The sequence below is a fragment of the Chlorocebus sabaeus genome, chromosome 18, assembly GCF_047675955.1.
Source record: "Chlorocebus sabaeus isolate Y175 chromosome 18, mChlSab1.0.hap1, whole genome shotgun sequence".
In the NCBI taxonomy this organism is placed as follows: Eukaryota; Metazoa; Chordata; class Mammalia; order Primates; family Cercopithecidae; genus Chlorocebus; species Chlorocebus sabaeus.
This window is the reverse complement of record NC_132921.1, coordinates 1013774-1029243: the sequence shown is the minus strand read 5'-3', so window position 1 is coordinate 1029243 and position 15470 is coordinate 1013774. Positions and strand designations below refer to the sequence as shown.

The window sequence follows — 15470 nt, the reverse complement described above, 5'->3', positions numbered from 1 at the left end:
ATAGTTTAGTGAACAAAGGTGGAGGCATCTGATTTTTCTGTCTACTTGGTTCTTCCAAAATTTGGAAACTATTCATGTATATTCTTAGTTTTAAGTACAATAAAATTATTTATATAAGTTCAACAAAAATCTATTCTCTTTTTACAGCAGGGTACAATTTGATTATAGTACAGAGGTTTTGACTGAATATCATATTTGAAGGTATCCACAGAAAGCCTAGTTTTAAGGCTTTCCAGCCTTACAATCAGTAAATAAAAATTGTCATTTCCTGGCAGGCCCAGGAACATTCAGATTGTAAGTACAATCGAAGATCTGCCCAGGTTTGGCTTTCTAGCCTCAAGAGGTTTTTAAATCTGATAACCTACGTGATCAGTGTAGGGAGAAAAAGTTCTGTTTCCAAAGAAAAATTATGATACTCTTGTTATTAGACTGTAGCTCTGAGCCTTGTTTTCGAGTTCTTGTTATCTGCCTGTAGAATGGGCTCGTGCTGAGTTCTCCTAACTTTCTCCAATGTTTGGCTATAATTCTCCAACTAAAAACTAAAACTGCTTCTCTCCTAAAGCCCTGTAAGATGAACCTAAACACATTTTAAGAAACAAGCCTCATGCCTGATGTATGGTCCACACATGAGGTTCACCAAACCGCTTGATGCCACAACCAGAGATATCCAAGCTGTAAACTGGAAGGAAAAGTTGGTATTTTCATGTTGTAAACAGTTTTTCCCTAGACATTGGAACAAGACTCCATATCACAAGGAGACCCTAACTCCTCAACTCCTCATAATGTCTATCTTTTACACTTGTCAGGATAATGATGAAATTGAAATTTCACAATCAGTAGCTTCTGTTGGTAACTTAACAGAGCATAACCTTTAAAAATCCTTTAGTAACACCTATAATCCCAGCACTTTGGGAGGCCGAGGTGGGTGGATCACCTGAGGTCAGGAATTCGAGACCAGCCTGGCCAACCCCGTCTCTACTAAAAATACCAAAAATTAGTCGAGCGTGGTGGTGCATGCCTGTAATCCCAGATACTCAGGAGGCTGAGACAGGAGAATCACTTGAACCTGGGAGGTGGAGGTTGCAGTGAGCTGAGATTGCACCACTGCACTCCAGTGTGGGCAACAAGAGTGAAACTCCATCTAGAAAAAAAAAAAAAAAACTTTAGTATTCATTGGTTAAATAAGAAAATGCCTGTGCATTTCTTATTGTGGTACCTGGATCAATTCCTCGGGGAAAGTTGAGACCCACATACACAAAAGATGAAAACAGGCCACGTCATTAAAGTCTTACCTAATTCCCTATGGTCGCTGATTCATTCCATTGTCTTTAAGCCTACCAGGTTCATGGATGCAAATGGGGATTGACATATTACTATTAATTTTACTTTTTATTTCCCCTTTTTGAACTTTGTATCTGTTCCTTGTCGACTTTTTTTCCATCCAGGATACATAGCAATAAAGATCATGTTTTTGAGACAGGGTATTGCTGTGTTGTCCAGGCTGACCTTGAACTCCTGGACTCAAGCAATCTTCCCACCCCAGCCTCCTGAGTAGCTGGGACTACAGGCATGAGCCACCACACCTGGCTACTTGTTAACTGATTTGCAGAAGTACAACTCCTAACAGTATAACGCCGGCCCAGCACTTTCAGATGATAGCAAAAGATCATGGAAAAGACAAAATTGAACTTAACAATGCACTCCAGGTAGACTTATCCAGGGAGCCACTCCCTTCAAACTTCCCTTGCTGCTCAAATGTGGCTAAAAGGGTTTTGACACTGGATCCTAGTCAGCAATCATTCCCCTCGAAGTGGGGTGAGACCACCAGCAAAGACAGGTCCATCTCAGCACGGAGAGGCATCGAAACCTAACCACAGGGTGTACACAACATGCTTGTACACAACACCCCTGACAAACAGTCAGGGAAGGCCAAGAACAAAGGGTTCTCATGCTTGCACACCTGATAACAAAAACGATGACAAACCCCAAAACCTGGCACTAAAGCCATCATAATTTTACACAAAAGGTGCTTTGGCAAGATCACCTGCCCAGCAATTGCCTGTCCAACCCCAGACTGGATCGTCCTTGTTACCGACCTCTGTACCAAGGACCATTATCTCAAAATAATTACGTTGATTCCTTCCCCGTCTGAATATGCAGCCTTTACTGTGGAATGTATATTCCCATTGCAATGCTCTATGCTTGAAAAAAATATCTTTTTCTTTGAGAGAGGCTTTCTCTGTTTGTTCTTTAGGTTGACAGAAGTATTATGTTTTCTCATCTGTGCCTAGTGAGCTTTGAGGTTCAACAACTGCCGTCCTTCCCCTTAACCTCTTTCTGTCCTGGCCTCGTAGCACGGACGCTCGTCTGCCAATCAAACAACACATGTGAGTTTGGAGGAAACACACGTCAGTGAGGAAAAGCGACCAGAGGCTTCACCGAAACCACCGAGACGCGGATAAACCTACAATTCCGGGATGTGAGATTCCTCCTTTCCCCTGGGCCACTACGTAAAGGTGACTGCATTACAGTCCATACCTCTTATCTGTGGCCCCAGTATCCTTTTTTTTTTTTTTTTAGGACAGGGTCTCGCTCTGTTGCTCAGGCTGGAGGACAGTGGTGCAATCACAGCTCACTGTGGCCTTGACCTCCTAGGCTCAATGGATCCTCCCACCTCAGCCTCCTGAGTAGCTGGGACTCCAGACAGGTGCACACCACCACACTCAGCCAATTTTTTGTAGAAATGAGGTCTCGCTATGTTGCCCAGGTTGGTCTTGAACTCCTGGGCTCAAGCGATCCACCTGTCTCAGCCTCTCAAAGTGCTGGGATTACAGGCATGAGCCACAGTGTCTGGCCCAAATCCATAGTTCTAAACATGGAAAGTTTTGTGTACTTCATTTGGCAGGAAAGTCTAACCTGAACTGGCATGAGACTACCCATGATCCTTTTCACCCTGCTTGTATTTTGCTGCAGGAGCATCAGTTTGATGAGGGTGTTGCCCCAGGCCCCCAAATGGAACATGCACACATCACTTTCCTAACATCAGAATAATCCAGAATTCTGGGAAACACATCTGTTTCTAAGATTCTTGACTACGAGGTGGTGGCTTATGCTAATTTTCCTGACTGTGGCCTCACTTTCTTCCCAATAAATTTGTTTCAATCTGTTGATACTAATGTTTTATTTCATGATACCTGTAAGATAGCTGATTTTAACCAAAGGTAGCACACCAATTAAAGACAAGGTAAGTTTCATTTGCTGTCTAGCATCTCTAATTGGAAGACCACAGGGCATCTATCCAGGTTGGAGTTGTAATCATCTAGGGATGTCCACATCTGTCTACCTAGATCAGTCTGTCAGTTCCATCAAGGTCTGCATTTCAAATCCCTAAATAACACATGGTTCTTCCCCTTTTACAGAATTATGTTTTCAAACCAAAGTTCACACACCGCCGGTGGGAACAGGTTCAAATAGGGAATGCTGATACGTATCAACATGCTTTGAGACAAACCTGTTCACCCCTACTTTCTCTCTCGCAGGCGCTGACATCACCCAGGGCTTGCGCTGCTGGGAGTGTTCAAAGGAAAACGTGAGAAACATTAAATTTAACAGAGTTTAACTGAGCAAAGAAATGATTCAGGAATCAGGGAGCCCCTCAAACCACAACAGGCTCAGAGAGACTCCAGTGTCACTGTGTGGCCGAAGACTCACGGACAGAAAAAGGAGTGAGGCACAGAAGGCAAACAGCAGGCGGCTACAGCTCGCATGTGGCCTATTGAAACAGAGTTTGAAGAGCTGACCACCTGTGACTGGTTCAAGAGCAGGTTATACTCTGTCCACACATCCAGTTAGATTACAGATCACTATGTATGGAGAAACCTACAGGCTAAACTTAGGAGTATGTAAGGAGGCGGCTTCAGGCTACATTTGAGTAGTCTGTCCTTACAGTGTCAACGAGGGGTTCATGGGAATCCATCATCATCCAGTGGCCTTGTAAATGTTGCCCATGCTTTTAGTTTTGTTACCTGGTTGATCTGTTTTATGCGATTGTGAGAAACTGAAAGACTGACTGCTGGTGCCATTTTCCCACAATCTCTATTTTTTAAAAAATCAGCCGGGCGCGGTGGCGGGCGCCTGTGGTCCCAGCTACTCAGGAGGCTGAGGCAGGAGAATGGCATGATCCCGGGAGGCGGAGTTTGCAGTGAGCCGAGATCGCGCCACTGCACTCCAGCCAGGGGGACAGAGCGAGGCTCCGTCTCAAAAAAAAAAAAAAAAAAAAAAAAAAAAAAAAAAAATCCCATAAACGCTCTCTCGTGAGCGCCGCACGTTTTCCCTTGCAGTCATGGGGGCAGGGGCTGGAGAAGGCAGCAGAGATAGGCAAAACCCCACAGCTACAACACATGCACTCCTAACAGCAAGTAATGGTGAGGGCTAAAAGGCACTGTGCCCATTCTGTGCCATTCTAATTACCAAATGCAAATGGTTTTGAGAAAACAGAATCTGAGGAACGTGAGTCTTTTTAACTATCAGGCCGAGAGAGACATTCAAATGAGGTGACAATCACGCCCCACTACCCCTTGACCTGTGTTCATCTCTTTAAACTGCGCCCGGTGGCAATAGCGCTACAAACAGCTATAAATTAACCTAATAACGCCACGCTGGACACTACACCCACACTCAACAGCTTAACAACAGAGTCAGTCACTAATCAATATTATTTCTGTAAACCAGTGAAATTCCTGACAAACAAGTTCCTTTTAGTCGACTCCCTGGCTCCCATTTTTGCCTTTAAAACCCACTGCTAACTGCTAATCGGAGTACACACTCAGGGTGCCTTGAATTTGTGCTCCTCAAGGGTGGCCCAAATAAACTCTCTACTTAAAGAAACTGTGCCTCCGCTTCCTTTTAGGCCGACAGTTTGCAAAATGTTTACTAACATGAGAAAAGCCACCATATAAAAGTGAGGGGAAAAGACAAATACAGGATAATCTCAATTGTACATAACATTTATATATGTAAGGACAAAGACACACAGTAAAAAAAGAATTCGGGCACGTATTAAGGCTGAAAAAGAAAGAACAGTCCAGAGCGGCCTGGCTCAGTCCAGCCTCCCGCCTCGGCCTGCCGAGTAGCTGGGACCTCAGCCACGGCGCCCGGCTAAGTATTAATGAATCTATTTTAGAGATGGGGTCTTGCTATGTTGCCCAGGCTGGTCTCCAACTCCCAGGCTCAGGTGATCCGCCCGCGTCAGCCTCCCAAAGTGCTGGGACTACAGGCTGGGCCGCCCGCCCGCCAGCTTAATTCACGTAAACTCCCGACAAACGTAGAAACTGGCTCTCCTTTAATAAGACACTTGCGGCTGCTGCTCATCAGGGTTCGCCCGCGGCCACTGGGACCACGCGCCGTGCCCGCCCTCCCGCTGCGGTCGCTCGGATTTTCTGAGCCCACCAGGCGCTTCCGGGCGCCTTGCCCCAGGCCGGCCCACCGCCTGCGCCGGCCGAGGGCGGCGCACCTGCCCCTGCGCTTCCGCGTCGAAGGGGAGGTCGGAGGAAGAGAAGACCACAGCAGCTCCCGCGGCGTGGGGTCCTGGCTGGACACGGGGCGGGACACGAGGCAGGACACGAGGCAGGACACGAGGCGGGGCCACCCGGACGCCAACAGCCTCAGGTCTCTGTGCCCGCGGCGCGCACAGCATGCCAGGACCCGTAGTCTCGCGACATTGGGACGCGCAGTGCGCGACGGAAGTCGAGGAGAGCGGCTCGCGGTGCATGCCGGAACTCGTAGTCTCAGGAGGCTGGGTCTCCGCGTGTGACGAGGTAATAGGCCGCCCGCCTGCGTTGAACGCTGGGACTCGTAGTCCCGCCATGCCCTACCCGCGATGCACGCCGGGATATGAAGTTCCGAGCGCGCCAGGACCGTCAGTGGGACTGGGGGACAGCGGGCCGCGCTGCATGCCACTGCTCCACGGTGCCGACTCCCCGAGGAAAAGTAGGGCTCAGGAACGCAGTACTCCGCGGCCGGCACGCAGGCTTGGTCCCAAGACGGAGCCGGCCCCGACACTCGCGTTTACACGCGCACGTACGCACGCACGCACGCACGCGGCGCCCTTGCCGTGACGTCACGCGCCCTCCAGGAAGTCGGCGCGGGCCAGGCGGCGGGTGGAAGCCGGTACCGAGAGGAACTACAGCGTTGCCGCTTGGGTCGTGCCGCCGCGGTGGGCGCTGCGCTCTGAGCGCAGCGCAGGCCCCGTAGCGACCGCCCGCCCTCTGTCCGCGATGGAGGTGCCGGCCGCGGGCCGCCTTTCCTCCGAGGGCGCCCCGACGGCGACCGTGGCCGAGGTGCGCTGCCCGGGGCCCGCGCCGCTGCGCCTGCTGGAGTGGAGGGTGGCGGCGGGCGCGGCCGTGCGCATCGGCTCGGTGCTGGCCGTGTTCGAGGCCGCCGCCTCCGCGCAGCCCGCTGGGGCCCCTCAGTCCCGTGCAGCCTCCGGGGGCTGCGTGCGCCCCGCGCGGTCGGAGCGCAGGCTGAGGTCGGAGCGCGCGGGCGTGGTGAGGGAGCTGTGCGCGCAACCGGGCCAGGTGGTCGCTCCAGGGTGAGTGCGCCGGGCCGGGCGGGGCCGAGGGCGGGCGGCTCCGGGGAGGGGTCCTGGGGGACCGCCCGGGCTGCTGCGGCCGCGTGGACAGGGGCGCCCAGGGGACGGGGCGATAAAGCGGGACGCGGGCACTGCGCTTCTCTCCTAAAACTGGATAGTCACTACCTGTGGTTTTACCAACGGGGAGCATTTCGAGATGAAAGGGTCCTGCATAGCGACACGAAGTTACTGTTTGGGAAAGCGATGGTGTTTGTTTTTTCCTTCTGCAGTGATAGTCCCCGCCCCTTCCTTTAGCTCCACCTTTGTGACTTGGGAAAACTCATGGGTGGCTGTGAGCACAAGAGTCATCAGGCAGGCTCCAGACCTGTTATTAATGGGCGTGTGCACATCTTTAAATTTTGGTAAACTTTGTGAAACGCAGTTGTAAAACCTGGCGCAGCTCTGTTCCGTGGCTAAGGAACAGGCGGAACCCAGGCCTGCAGCGAAGGCAGTGGCCCCGTGGTTGACCACAGTGGACATTGTTGCAGGCTGCTTCAGGTGATGTGGGCGTGTGACAGACTCCACAGCTGTCCGTAACTCTGCTCTGACCCCAGAACCCCTTCTGGGATGTGTTTCCGTAACACCGAAGCGTCCAGCCGTGTCTGAATCTACCCTTGTGTTCTGGGATGGGCAGGCACGTAGGCACGTGTGTGCGCCTGGCTGTGGTGGTTTTGATTGTCAGAACAGAAACTCCAGGGAGAGGTGGGCACTCCAGCCTGCAGTGGGCCGGGCCTGAGCTCCGTCTGGGAATGATGCCGCTCCTTCGGGGGATGCCAGTCTCTCCCTCCTCGGCAGCCGCCGTTCCTCGTCCCTGTGGCTTGCCCTGACCCTGTGTTTGTTGAGGATCTGCTCTGCACCTGGTTCCGCAGGAGTGAGGATTGGGACAGGATTTCTCCCATCACAGCCGTAGAACGTCCTGGCTCCGCTTCATTTGCAGACAGAGCCTGGGTCCTCGACCCTCTGCACGGGCACCCACTCCTGTCCCCTGTGTGCTGGTGGGTGGGGCTGGGGGGTTGAGGGCCGTGCCTCCCAGGCAATGCTTGCACGGCTTCCTCAGTGGGCACTGGTCTTACTTGCGAGGATCGTCGAGGCAGACCCCACCAGTGCTGGTGTATTCCCTGGGCAGAAAACCCCAGGATCGAAGAGCCGTACTGATGTTTGGTTCTGTTCCTCTGATTGTACAGAAAGGCCACTTTGACCTAGACAGGTGAATAACTTGGTTATGTGACTAGGTAGTATTGAAACTCCATGTTCAGTCAGTCTAGTGAATAAAACCAACCCAGTGCATCAATCAGCCGGCTAATTAGTTTGATGACGGGTTCCCAGCAGTCAGTACTGTTTTACAGGGAGGTGCTGTTTGAGATCTTGGGGTACCTCACAGCAGTGGTTTGTCACAGGGCCCTTTGAGACACTGACGTGATGTCATTTCTCCTCAGAGCATCTGTGTGGCACCAGGTGTTCCTCTAGTTCCAGAAGGCTCGTCTGTCTGCCTCCAGTCCACTGGTGGCAGGTGAATCCCTGCCTTAGAGAAAGCCACAGGCGGTGTTACCTGGAATTTAAGGTGTCTCCTTTCCCATTTCCGTGTGCTCCTGTGGGTTTGTGGATAGGGGTTTTACGAGCATTCTGGGGAGTGTGGTGGTGTGACGTCAGCATTTCCGGAGGTCTTCCTGCCCTTGCAGTGGGCATGGGTGCCATAGATCCAGGAAGGAGCGGCTGGAAAGGCTTTAGTCTGAAGCCCTGTGTGCGTGTGCCCTGGCAGTTCTGGTCGTCTGTTTGGAATCAGGTTCCTGCCTCGGTTGTTAGCTAGCTGAATTCGGGAGGTGCATTTGCAGCAGGAGGCCATGCTGCTGACAATGGCTCTGTTCGGTCCTGAGGACGCTGCCCTGGCTTGGCGGGCTGCCGTTGGGAGCCGGTATGTGTTGGCCTCCCCAAAATGCCTGCTGCACCTTTGTAGAACACGGTTGAAAATTGCTAGATTAAGTCATTTGTTGACAGATTTTGTGGACAGGGTGGGGGTTACAAGTGCGTTTCTCTGGCAGCACGCCTGTGATGGGAGTAGCGCCCTGCAGTGTAGACTTGTGGCTTTGCCGACGTCTCTGTAGAGAGCTGCAGGTAGAAATCTCCGCAGCTTTTGCTTGAAGCCCAACAGTGACGCATCTCTCCAGGACATGAGTTCCAACTCAGCAGCTCTATACAGTTTGCAGCTGACCCTTGAACGACTTGGTTTGGGCTGCGAGGGCCACCTTTATGTAGATGTTTTTCAGTAAATCGTCTGCTCTCCGCATCCGTGCGTTCCATGCCTGACACTGTTTGCTGGGTGTGGAGCCCAGCCTGTTTATACAGAGGGCTGACTTTCTGGATCCGTGGGTTCTCCAGGCTGACTGTGGGACCTGAGTATCTGCAGAATCTGAAGGAGTCCTGGAGCCCGCCCCCCGTGGAGACTGAGGGGCTGATGATATATGGAAGTCTTCCTGTAACAGATTGTGCCGCTTTTTGATGACGTGGAGAATACTGGGCATAATTCCATCCTGATGTTGGAAGGTGATGGGCATGAGTTTAGTTCTCGTCCCTGTGATGCCTCTGGGACGTTGGTTGGTGAAAAGCACCTCCCTTCCTCCAGAGAGCCTGAGTCACAGTACTTTCACTTGAAAGGTTTGTCCCGTGTTTTTCTTTTTTTCTCTGATTGCTGGTGTGGCCATGTCCAGCAGCAGCTCCACGGTTCTCTTCTGTGGTGTCATACCAGTTGGAGGCTAGAAGGTGAGGACATCAGGGAAGAGAACTGCCTTAAACCGTCAGTGACTCTGCTCGCCAGCCCAGGTGTTTGACTTTTACGGAGCAAGTTCCCAGAATTGCACAGGGGCCGTTTTAGAATTGACTTATCTTGGCTACCTCTAAAAGTTTTCTTGAAGTTACAGGTTCCTGAGATCTTTATCTGGGAGAGCAAGCATTTGGTTGAAGTTTGCTTTAAATGTTTGTAGACTGATTATTGTGTATTGATCCTTAGAGCACCCCTTTCAGGTTATGCAAATAACATGCCCTTGTACAGACCAGCACGGCAGAATCCACAACTGCTTTTGAGGAGGCTCCAACCCAGGCTTTAGCTCATCTGTGTCAAGGCCGGGGAGGTCCAGAATCTGCTCCTGGACTTGTGCTGAAGAGAGTCTCCCACTTTTAACACGGACTCCCCCCCCCCCCCCCCGGCGCTGATGGAACCCCGTGGCTCCTGGTGAGAGAGAGCAGGTCCTGCCCAGCTGACGGGTCAGAAACACAGGTGTCAGAAACGGGGTTTCGGGGTGGCTGCCTGAGGAATGTGCAGGCAATCTGATGTTGGAATTCTGGCTTGGTTGAAGCCCTTGATGTGGCCACACAGTTTTGGTCCCTCAAGGGCTTACTGGGTGCCTGCGTGCCCTGGTGGCTGCTTGGTCAGGGCCTTTGGAGAAAGTCTTGGGAAATCAGGTTTCCGAGGGTGGTGTTGAGGACATTGCTGACGAGGTGTGGAATTTGGGGGTGGACGGCGGCTCTCTTGAGGCTCAGTCCGGTCACTGTGTTCACCCCGCGGGCGTTGTGAATTAGCTTCCCGCCCAGGATGGTTTTGGGACTGGGGGGTGCCTGCCCCGTTATTGTTCCTTCATCTTGATCCTTTCACAGGGCTTATAAAAATACTTGTGTTTCAGGAATAACGGGAAGTGTCTTTGAAAACAGCAGTAAATCTGCTAAACCAGAGTTTGCAGAGAGCAGACAGCGGCAGCAGCCTGAGCATACTGAGCTCCAGCGTCTGGCCATGTGCTGTCAGCTTAGTGAAGGTGGCTCCTGACCCTGCTGGCCGCCGGCTGCTTGACAGTAACTTGTTTAGCTGAGACTGTGTTTGAGAAACTGAAAGGTGTGGTTGTTGCTTGTACACGAGCAGCCAGCACGCTCAGTGCCGAGGAGCAGAGGACGTGCTGGTCCTGAGCGTAGATCAGAACGTCAGTCTAAACAGTTCTTTGTAGCACAGAATTTTAGCAAAGAAAGAATCCCACGTGGGTATGTGTGAGTGAGTCTTGTGTAGCCTGGTGTTGGTTACTGAGGCAGAGCACAGCGGAGAGAGGTAATGGAACCTGTGGCCCCATAAAACATTCCTCGGTAAATAGCAGGTGTGAGTGAATCTGTGAAAAGCACTAGCACCAGCCAGGCAAGGTGGGTCCGTGCCCTTGTTGTCTTCATTATTGTTATCAACAGCATTCATCCTAACAACATGAGTGGTTATTTTTAGACAAAGAACCATTCTGGGAACTTAAAAATACTGCATTTGGGTGAAGTTACAATAGTCACTAGATTGTTGTTCTGATCTTTAATAAGATTATATGTTTTTGTCAGGCTTCATCCTATCTGGCAGAAGGGCCTCCTCACTCTATAGGAAAGAAACTGAGGTTCCAAGAAGTTTGGACCTGCCCTGTCCCTTACGGGGTGTGAGGGTTCTGTTGAGGAGGACGGTGCAGGGACCTCGTGGTCTCTAGTCCTCGTTTCTCCACCGTGCCCCTTATGGGGTGTGAGGGTCCTGGTGAGGACGGTGCAGGCACCTCATGGTGTGCTCAGGGCCTTGAGAGAGCCTCCGTCCTTGGTCCTCCACGTGCTGCTCTCTGTAGGCCAGGTTTCAGCCATGGAGATTCCTAGTGTGGGGGGAGTAGCTAGCACAGTAGCGTTTAGTGGAGTGCAATTATTTTAATAGAAAATATTCTGACAGGTCACCATCTTTCAGAAACTAAGTCTTTCTTTCCCTACAGATTTCTTTGCTTTGGTTTTTTTCCCAGTCACTCGCAGGGAGATATTTAAATCTCCAAAGAAAGTGGAAATTACCTAAAATAATCAGGGAGCCTGCGGTGACCAGTGAGAACTAACAGATGGAGGCCGTGTGCGAGGGTTGATGACGTCGACTGGCCTCACCTATGCCATTAGCTGGTCCGCAGGAAGAGTGTCTGCATTGGCCAGTGCAGGGTGTGAGGGTGCTACAGAAGAGCAGGAGAAACATTGCTGAGTAAAATGAAGATCATTCCAACAGTAACAGTATTTCTATCTTTATTGCTTTGTAGATTTTAGAATAGGGATCTTTGAGAAATAGTAATGAAGTTAGAATAGGCTACTACCCAAGATTAGTCCCCCCACTTTATTCTGTGATTGGGGAGTAGAAGCTTCAGAAATTCTAAATGTGGTTCAGTCCTGCATGAACGTCGTCATCTGAGGGTCAGGTCCTGGAAATAAGGAGAGTTCGTTTTCATCCGGGTACCGAGAATCTCGATGAACTGGTAAATCTTTTAGAATAATTTTATTATTAATAATTTGAATAATTAATTCCCTAGAATAACTTTATTCTTCCCTGTTGCTGCCTGCACTATGTAAAGAATGATGCTTTAGAAATGATATCTGTGTCTGAAACGCGAGGGTTCCCAGTTTGTCGCCCACGGAACGTGGGTAAGGTGCACTTCAAGTGCTTTCCTTTGTTTTTCTCACTTTTCACCTAACAGAAAACCACTGGGCCTGTTCCTTCCTTGGTTGTGTTCATCTGTGATTTACCTTTGTCGTGACTTTTAGGTATCTCTGATCTAATCTTTTAGATAAAGGCCTTTGAAGTGTGTCCGCCTGGAAATAGCTGGTAGGTTTCAGAAATGTTGTGTGTTATCACATTTGCCTCCATTTTCATGGTTCCTTTAAAGTTAGTTTTGAAGTGGGTTACGTGAAATCATCTAGTATCTGGGTACAGAAGAATGGATGAATTCTCAGTTTTATGTGTATTTTAGAAGTGCACAAATATCAAAACTGAAATAAGTTCTTTGTCTCAGAAAAAGTGCTTTTTATATTTCGCGGAGAAAGAGAATGTAGACAAAATGGAACCGATGAGTTTCAAAGGATTCAGGTGATATTTTTTAAAAGATAAATGTACCTTTTAAAGATTATGAAGAGATGGTCTTGATAGATTTTTAAATATATATTTAGCATCATGTATGTACAAAATTCCTTACAATTTTAAGAGGAACTGGAGCTAAAATTTAACTCATTTAATGTTTGTAATATTTTTGAAGTAGCTTTTGAAAGAGTAATTTTCCTATGGTGCCTTAAATGGTGAATAACGCTGGTGTCATACTGTTCTGGTGCATTTTTTGTGCTGACTGTGAACCGGCGGGAATGACGGAGTTAGCGAGTCAGTACCCAGCATTGCGTTGACTTTCAGTTCGCTGGTGGGCCTGCTCCGTGGCAGTTGGCTTTTTGTCCTGAGCATACCACTAGGGGTTAAAGTGTTTTCACGCTGGAAGCATTTGACACCATGGCTCCCTGCGGTCTGTTGAGGTTCTGAGGCAAGGACCTTCGTTGCAGGTCTATGTAGCCAGCAGAGAGGGCAGTAGGCTCTGAATGGTGTGGTGCACGTGGCACCACGTGGTTTTGAGCCGTGCTGGGAACTGGTTTTGTTGGGTGGCTCGCTCTAGACTACAGTGGCAGTGTTGAAGCTTCCCCGCCGTGGCTCTGTGTGGATGTGTGCCACGTTGGGAATCGGGCTGGACTGCCCTTGTTCCTTCTTCACGTTCCTCAGACGTGCTTTACAGCCACAGCTTCAGGAACCGCTGCCAGAGCCCCGCTGTGCAGGTTCTCCTGGAGGGCTGCCTCTGGGCTTTGGGCAACTGAACCAGGTGCAGAGTGTGAGCCACAGCTGACAACTGCACTGCTGTGTGCACAGCACTGGACTCCAGCCTGGGGCTGGTGCTGGAGCACCCTCCTACCCCTGTGGCTACACGGGAGACGAAACAACAACACTCATTCCTTTCAGGCTGTTTGTTTGTTTTTTGTTTTGAGATGAAGTTTCACTCTTGTCACCCAGGCTGGAGAGCAGTGGCGCAATCTCGGCTCACTGCAAGCTCCGCCTCCCGGGTTCACGCCATTCTCCTGCCTCAGCCTCCTGAGTAGCTGGGACTACAGGCGCCCGCCACCACACCCGGCTAATTGTTGTCTTTTTAGTAGAGACAGGGTTTCACCATGTTGGCCAGGCTCATCTCAAACTCCTGGCCTCAGGTGATCCACCTGTCTTGGCCTCCCGAAGTGCTGGGATTATAGCCATGAGCCACCGCTCCTGGCCACACCCAGCTAATTTTTGTATTTTTGGTAGAGATGGTTTCACCATGTTGGCCAGGCTGGTCTAGAACCCCTGACCTCAGGTGATCCTGCCTCAGGCTCCCGAAGTGCTGGGATTACAGGCGTGAGCCACCACACCCAGCCACTTGGGCTCTTTTGGGACATAATTTTTGGCTTCAAAGTTGCAGTAACAGTGCACAGAATTCTCACACCAGCTTCACCCCAGACTCCGCCAATGTTAGTGCTCTGCTGAGTTTGCTTATCTTTGCCCACGCACACGCACGGTTTTCTGGAGTTGGAGAGTTAGTTGCAGGTGTGATGTCACTTCACCCCTAAATACTTCAGTTTCCTGAAAACAAAGACATTCTCTTACATGATGGCCGTGCAGTTACCAAAATCAGAAATGAACGTCCACACAGTGCAGTTTCCTGCTCTGCAGATTTCCCGGCAGTCCTTTTAAAGTCCTTTGTAACAAAAGCAAACCGTGGGCCCCACGTGGCGTCACTGGTTGAACCCTCACAAGTCAGCTCCTCCATCAGTCTTTCTTTCGGTATCATTGCCTGGTTTTGTAGGACGTCCCTCAGTTAGATCACAGCAATGCACTCTGATGAGACTGTCCCAGAGCCTGCGTTTGGTGAAGTTGGTGTCTGTTACAAAAAGTTACTACTTTTCCTGTTGTGATTCAGTAACTTGAAAGATATACTTTGTTACTACATAAATACCTTACATTCTTACCAAGTTGACCCAGCCTTTTGGGTATCTCTCAGTGATTCCTGCTGGAATCGCTTCATTTCTAGGATGATACTCCAGGGGTGGTGTTCTCAATTCCAGCATTTCTTCTCCATTTTTTGGTTGGCTTTCTGCCATAAGAACAAATAAGGCCCGGCATAGTGGCTCATGCTGTAATCCCAGCATGAGCCGTTCACCTTGGGAGGCCAAGGTGAACGGATCACCTGAGGTCAGGAGTTTGAGACCAGCCTGGCCAACATGGTGAAACCCCATCTCTACTAAAAATACAAAAATAGTCAGGCATGGTGGTGCGCACCTGCAGTCCCAGCTACTCAGGATACTGAAGCAGGAGAATCACTTGAACCCCCGATGCAGAAGTTGCAGTGAGCTGAGATCACACCACTGCACTCCAAACTAGCTGACAGAGCGAGACTCGGTCTCAAAAAAAAAAAAAAAGAACAAGTAATTAACATGCCTATTTAGCAGTGCGGGCTCATGGCTTCTTATTTTATTTAATGGCTTATAATCTGTTATTGTTCTTATTTGCCTTGACACACAGTTTATCCCAGCTGTGGCTAGCGGTATCCCCGTGGTGCTGGTTCCCGGCGGCTGAGCACTGCCACCTTGTGTGCATGTCAGATTCGTGGCTGCTGCTCTCCTGGCCACAGTCCTGGAATCAGCCATTCTCTTAACAAGTCCTGCGTCCTCTTAGTGGAGAATGGCATTTGGAAACCCAGGTCTAGGTGCAGAAAATACACTCTTCCCTCTAAATACATTTCTGTACTCAGAGTGTTGGAACTTAGGAAAGAGCCTGGAGCCCTCCTGATGTGTAGAAGGAAGGGAGAAGGTTGGAGCCACCTGGAGCCGATGCTCGGAAGTGATGGCGTCTGTGGTCCGGGCCCAGCCCATAGTCCTGTCTGCTGTGCCTGTGCCCTCGGACCTCCCCGAGGAAGCTGAGAGCCCAGACCCTGGAGAGTCTGGTGCTTACTACACTTGGGTATTTTGAGGAAGATAA

The 15470-nt window shown here is 50.3% G+C and overlaps 1 protein-coding gene and 1 pseudogene across 4 annotated transcripts in view; one reads left to right on the top strand and one right to left on the bottom strand.

Moving 5' to 3' along the window:
• The window catches only part of LOC140708979 (uncharacterized), a 34803-nt pseudogene extending 28716 nt beyond the window's left edge, over nt 1–6087 (bottom strand).
• Nucleotides 6088–6126: 39 nt separating this feature from the next.
• Nucleotides 6127–15470, top strand: part of CTDP1 (CTD phosphatase subunit 1) — a 74097-nt gene continuing 64753 nt past the window's right edge. The window contains exon 1 of one of the 4 annotated variants that reach the window (XM_008013717.3): nt 6127–6589. In XM_008013717.3, the coding sequence (XP_008011908.2) occupies nt 6276–6589 (314 nt within the window). In that variant the 5' untranslated portion in view covers nt 6127–6275. The remainder of the gene's footprint in view (nt 6590–15470) is intronic. The other 3 variants (XM_008013719.3, XM_008013715.3, XM_008013716.3) reach the window with 3 other exon arrangements.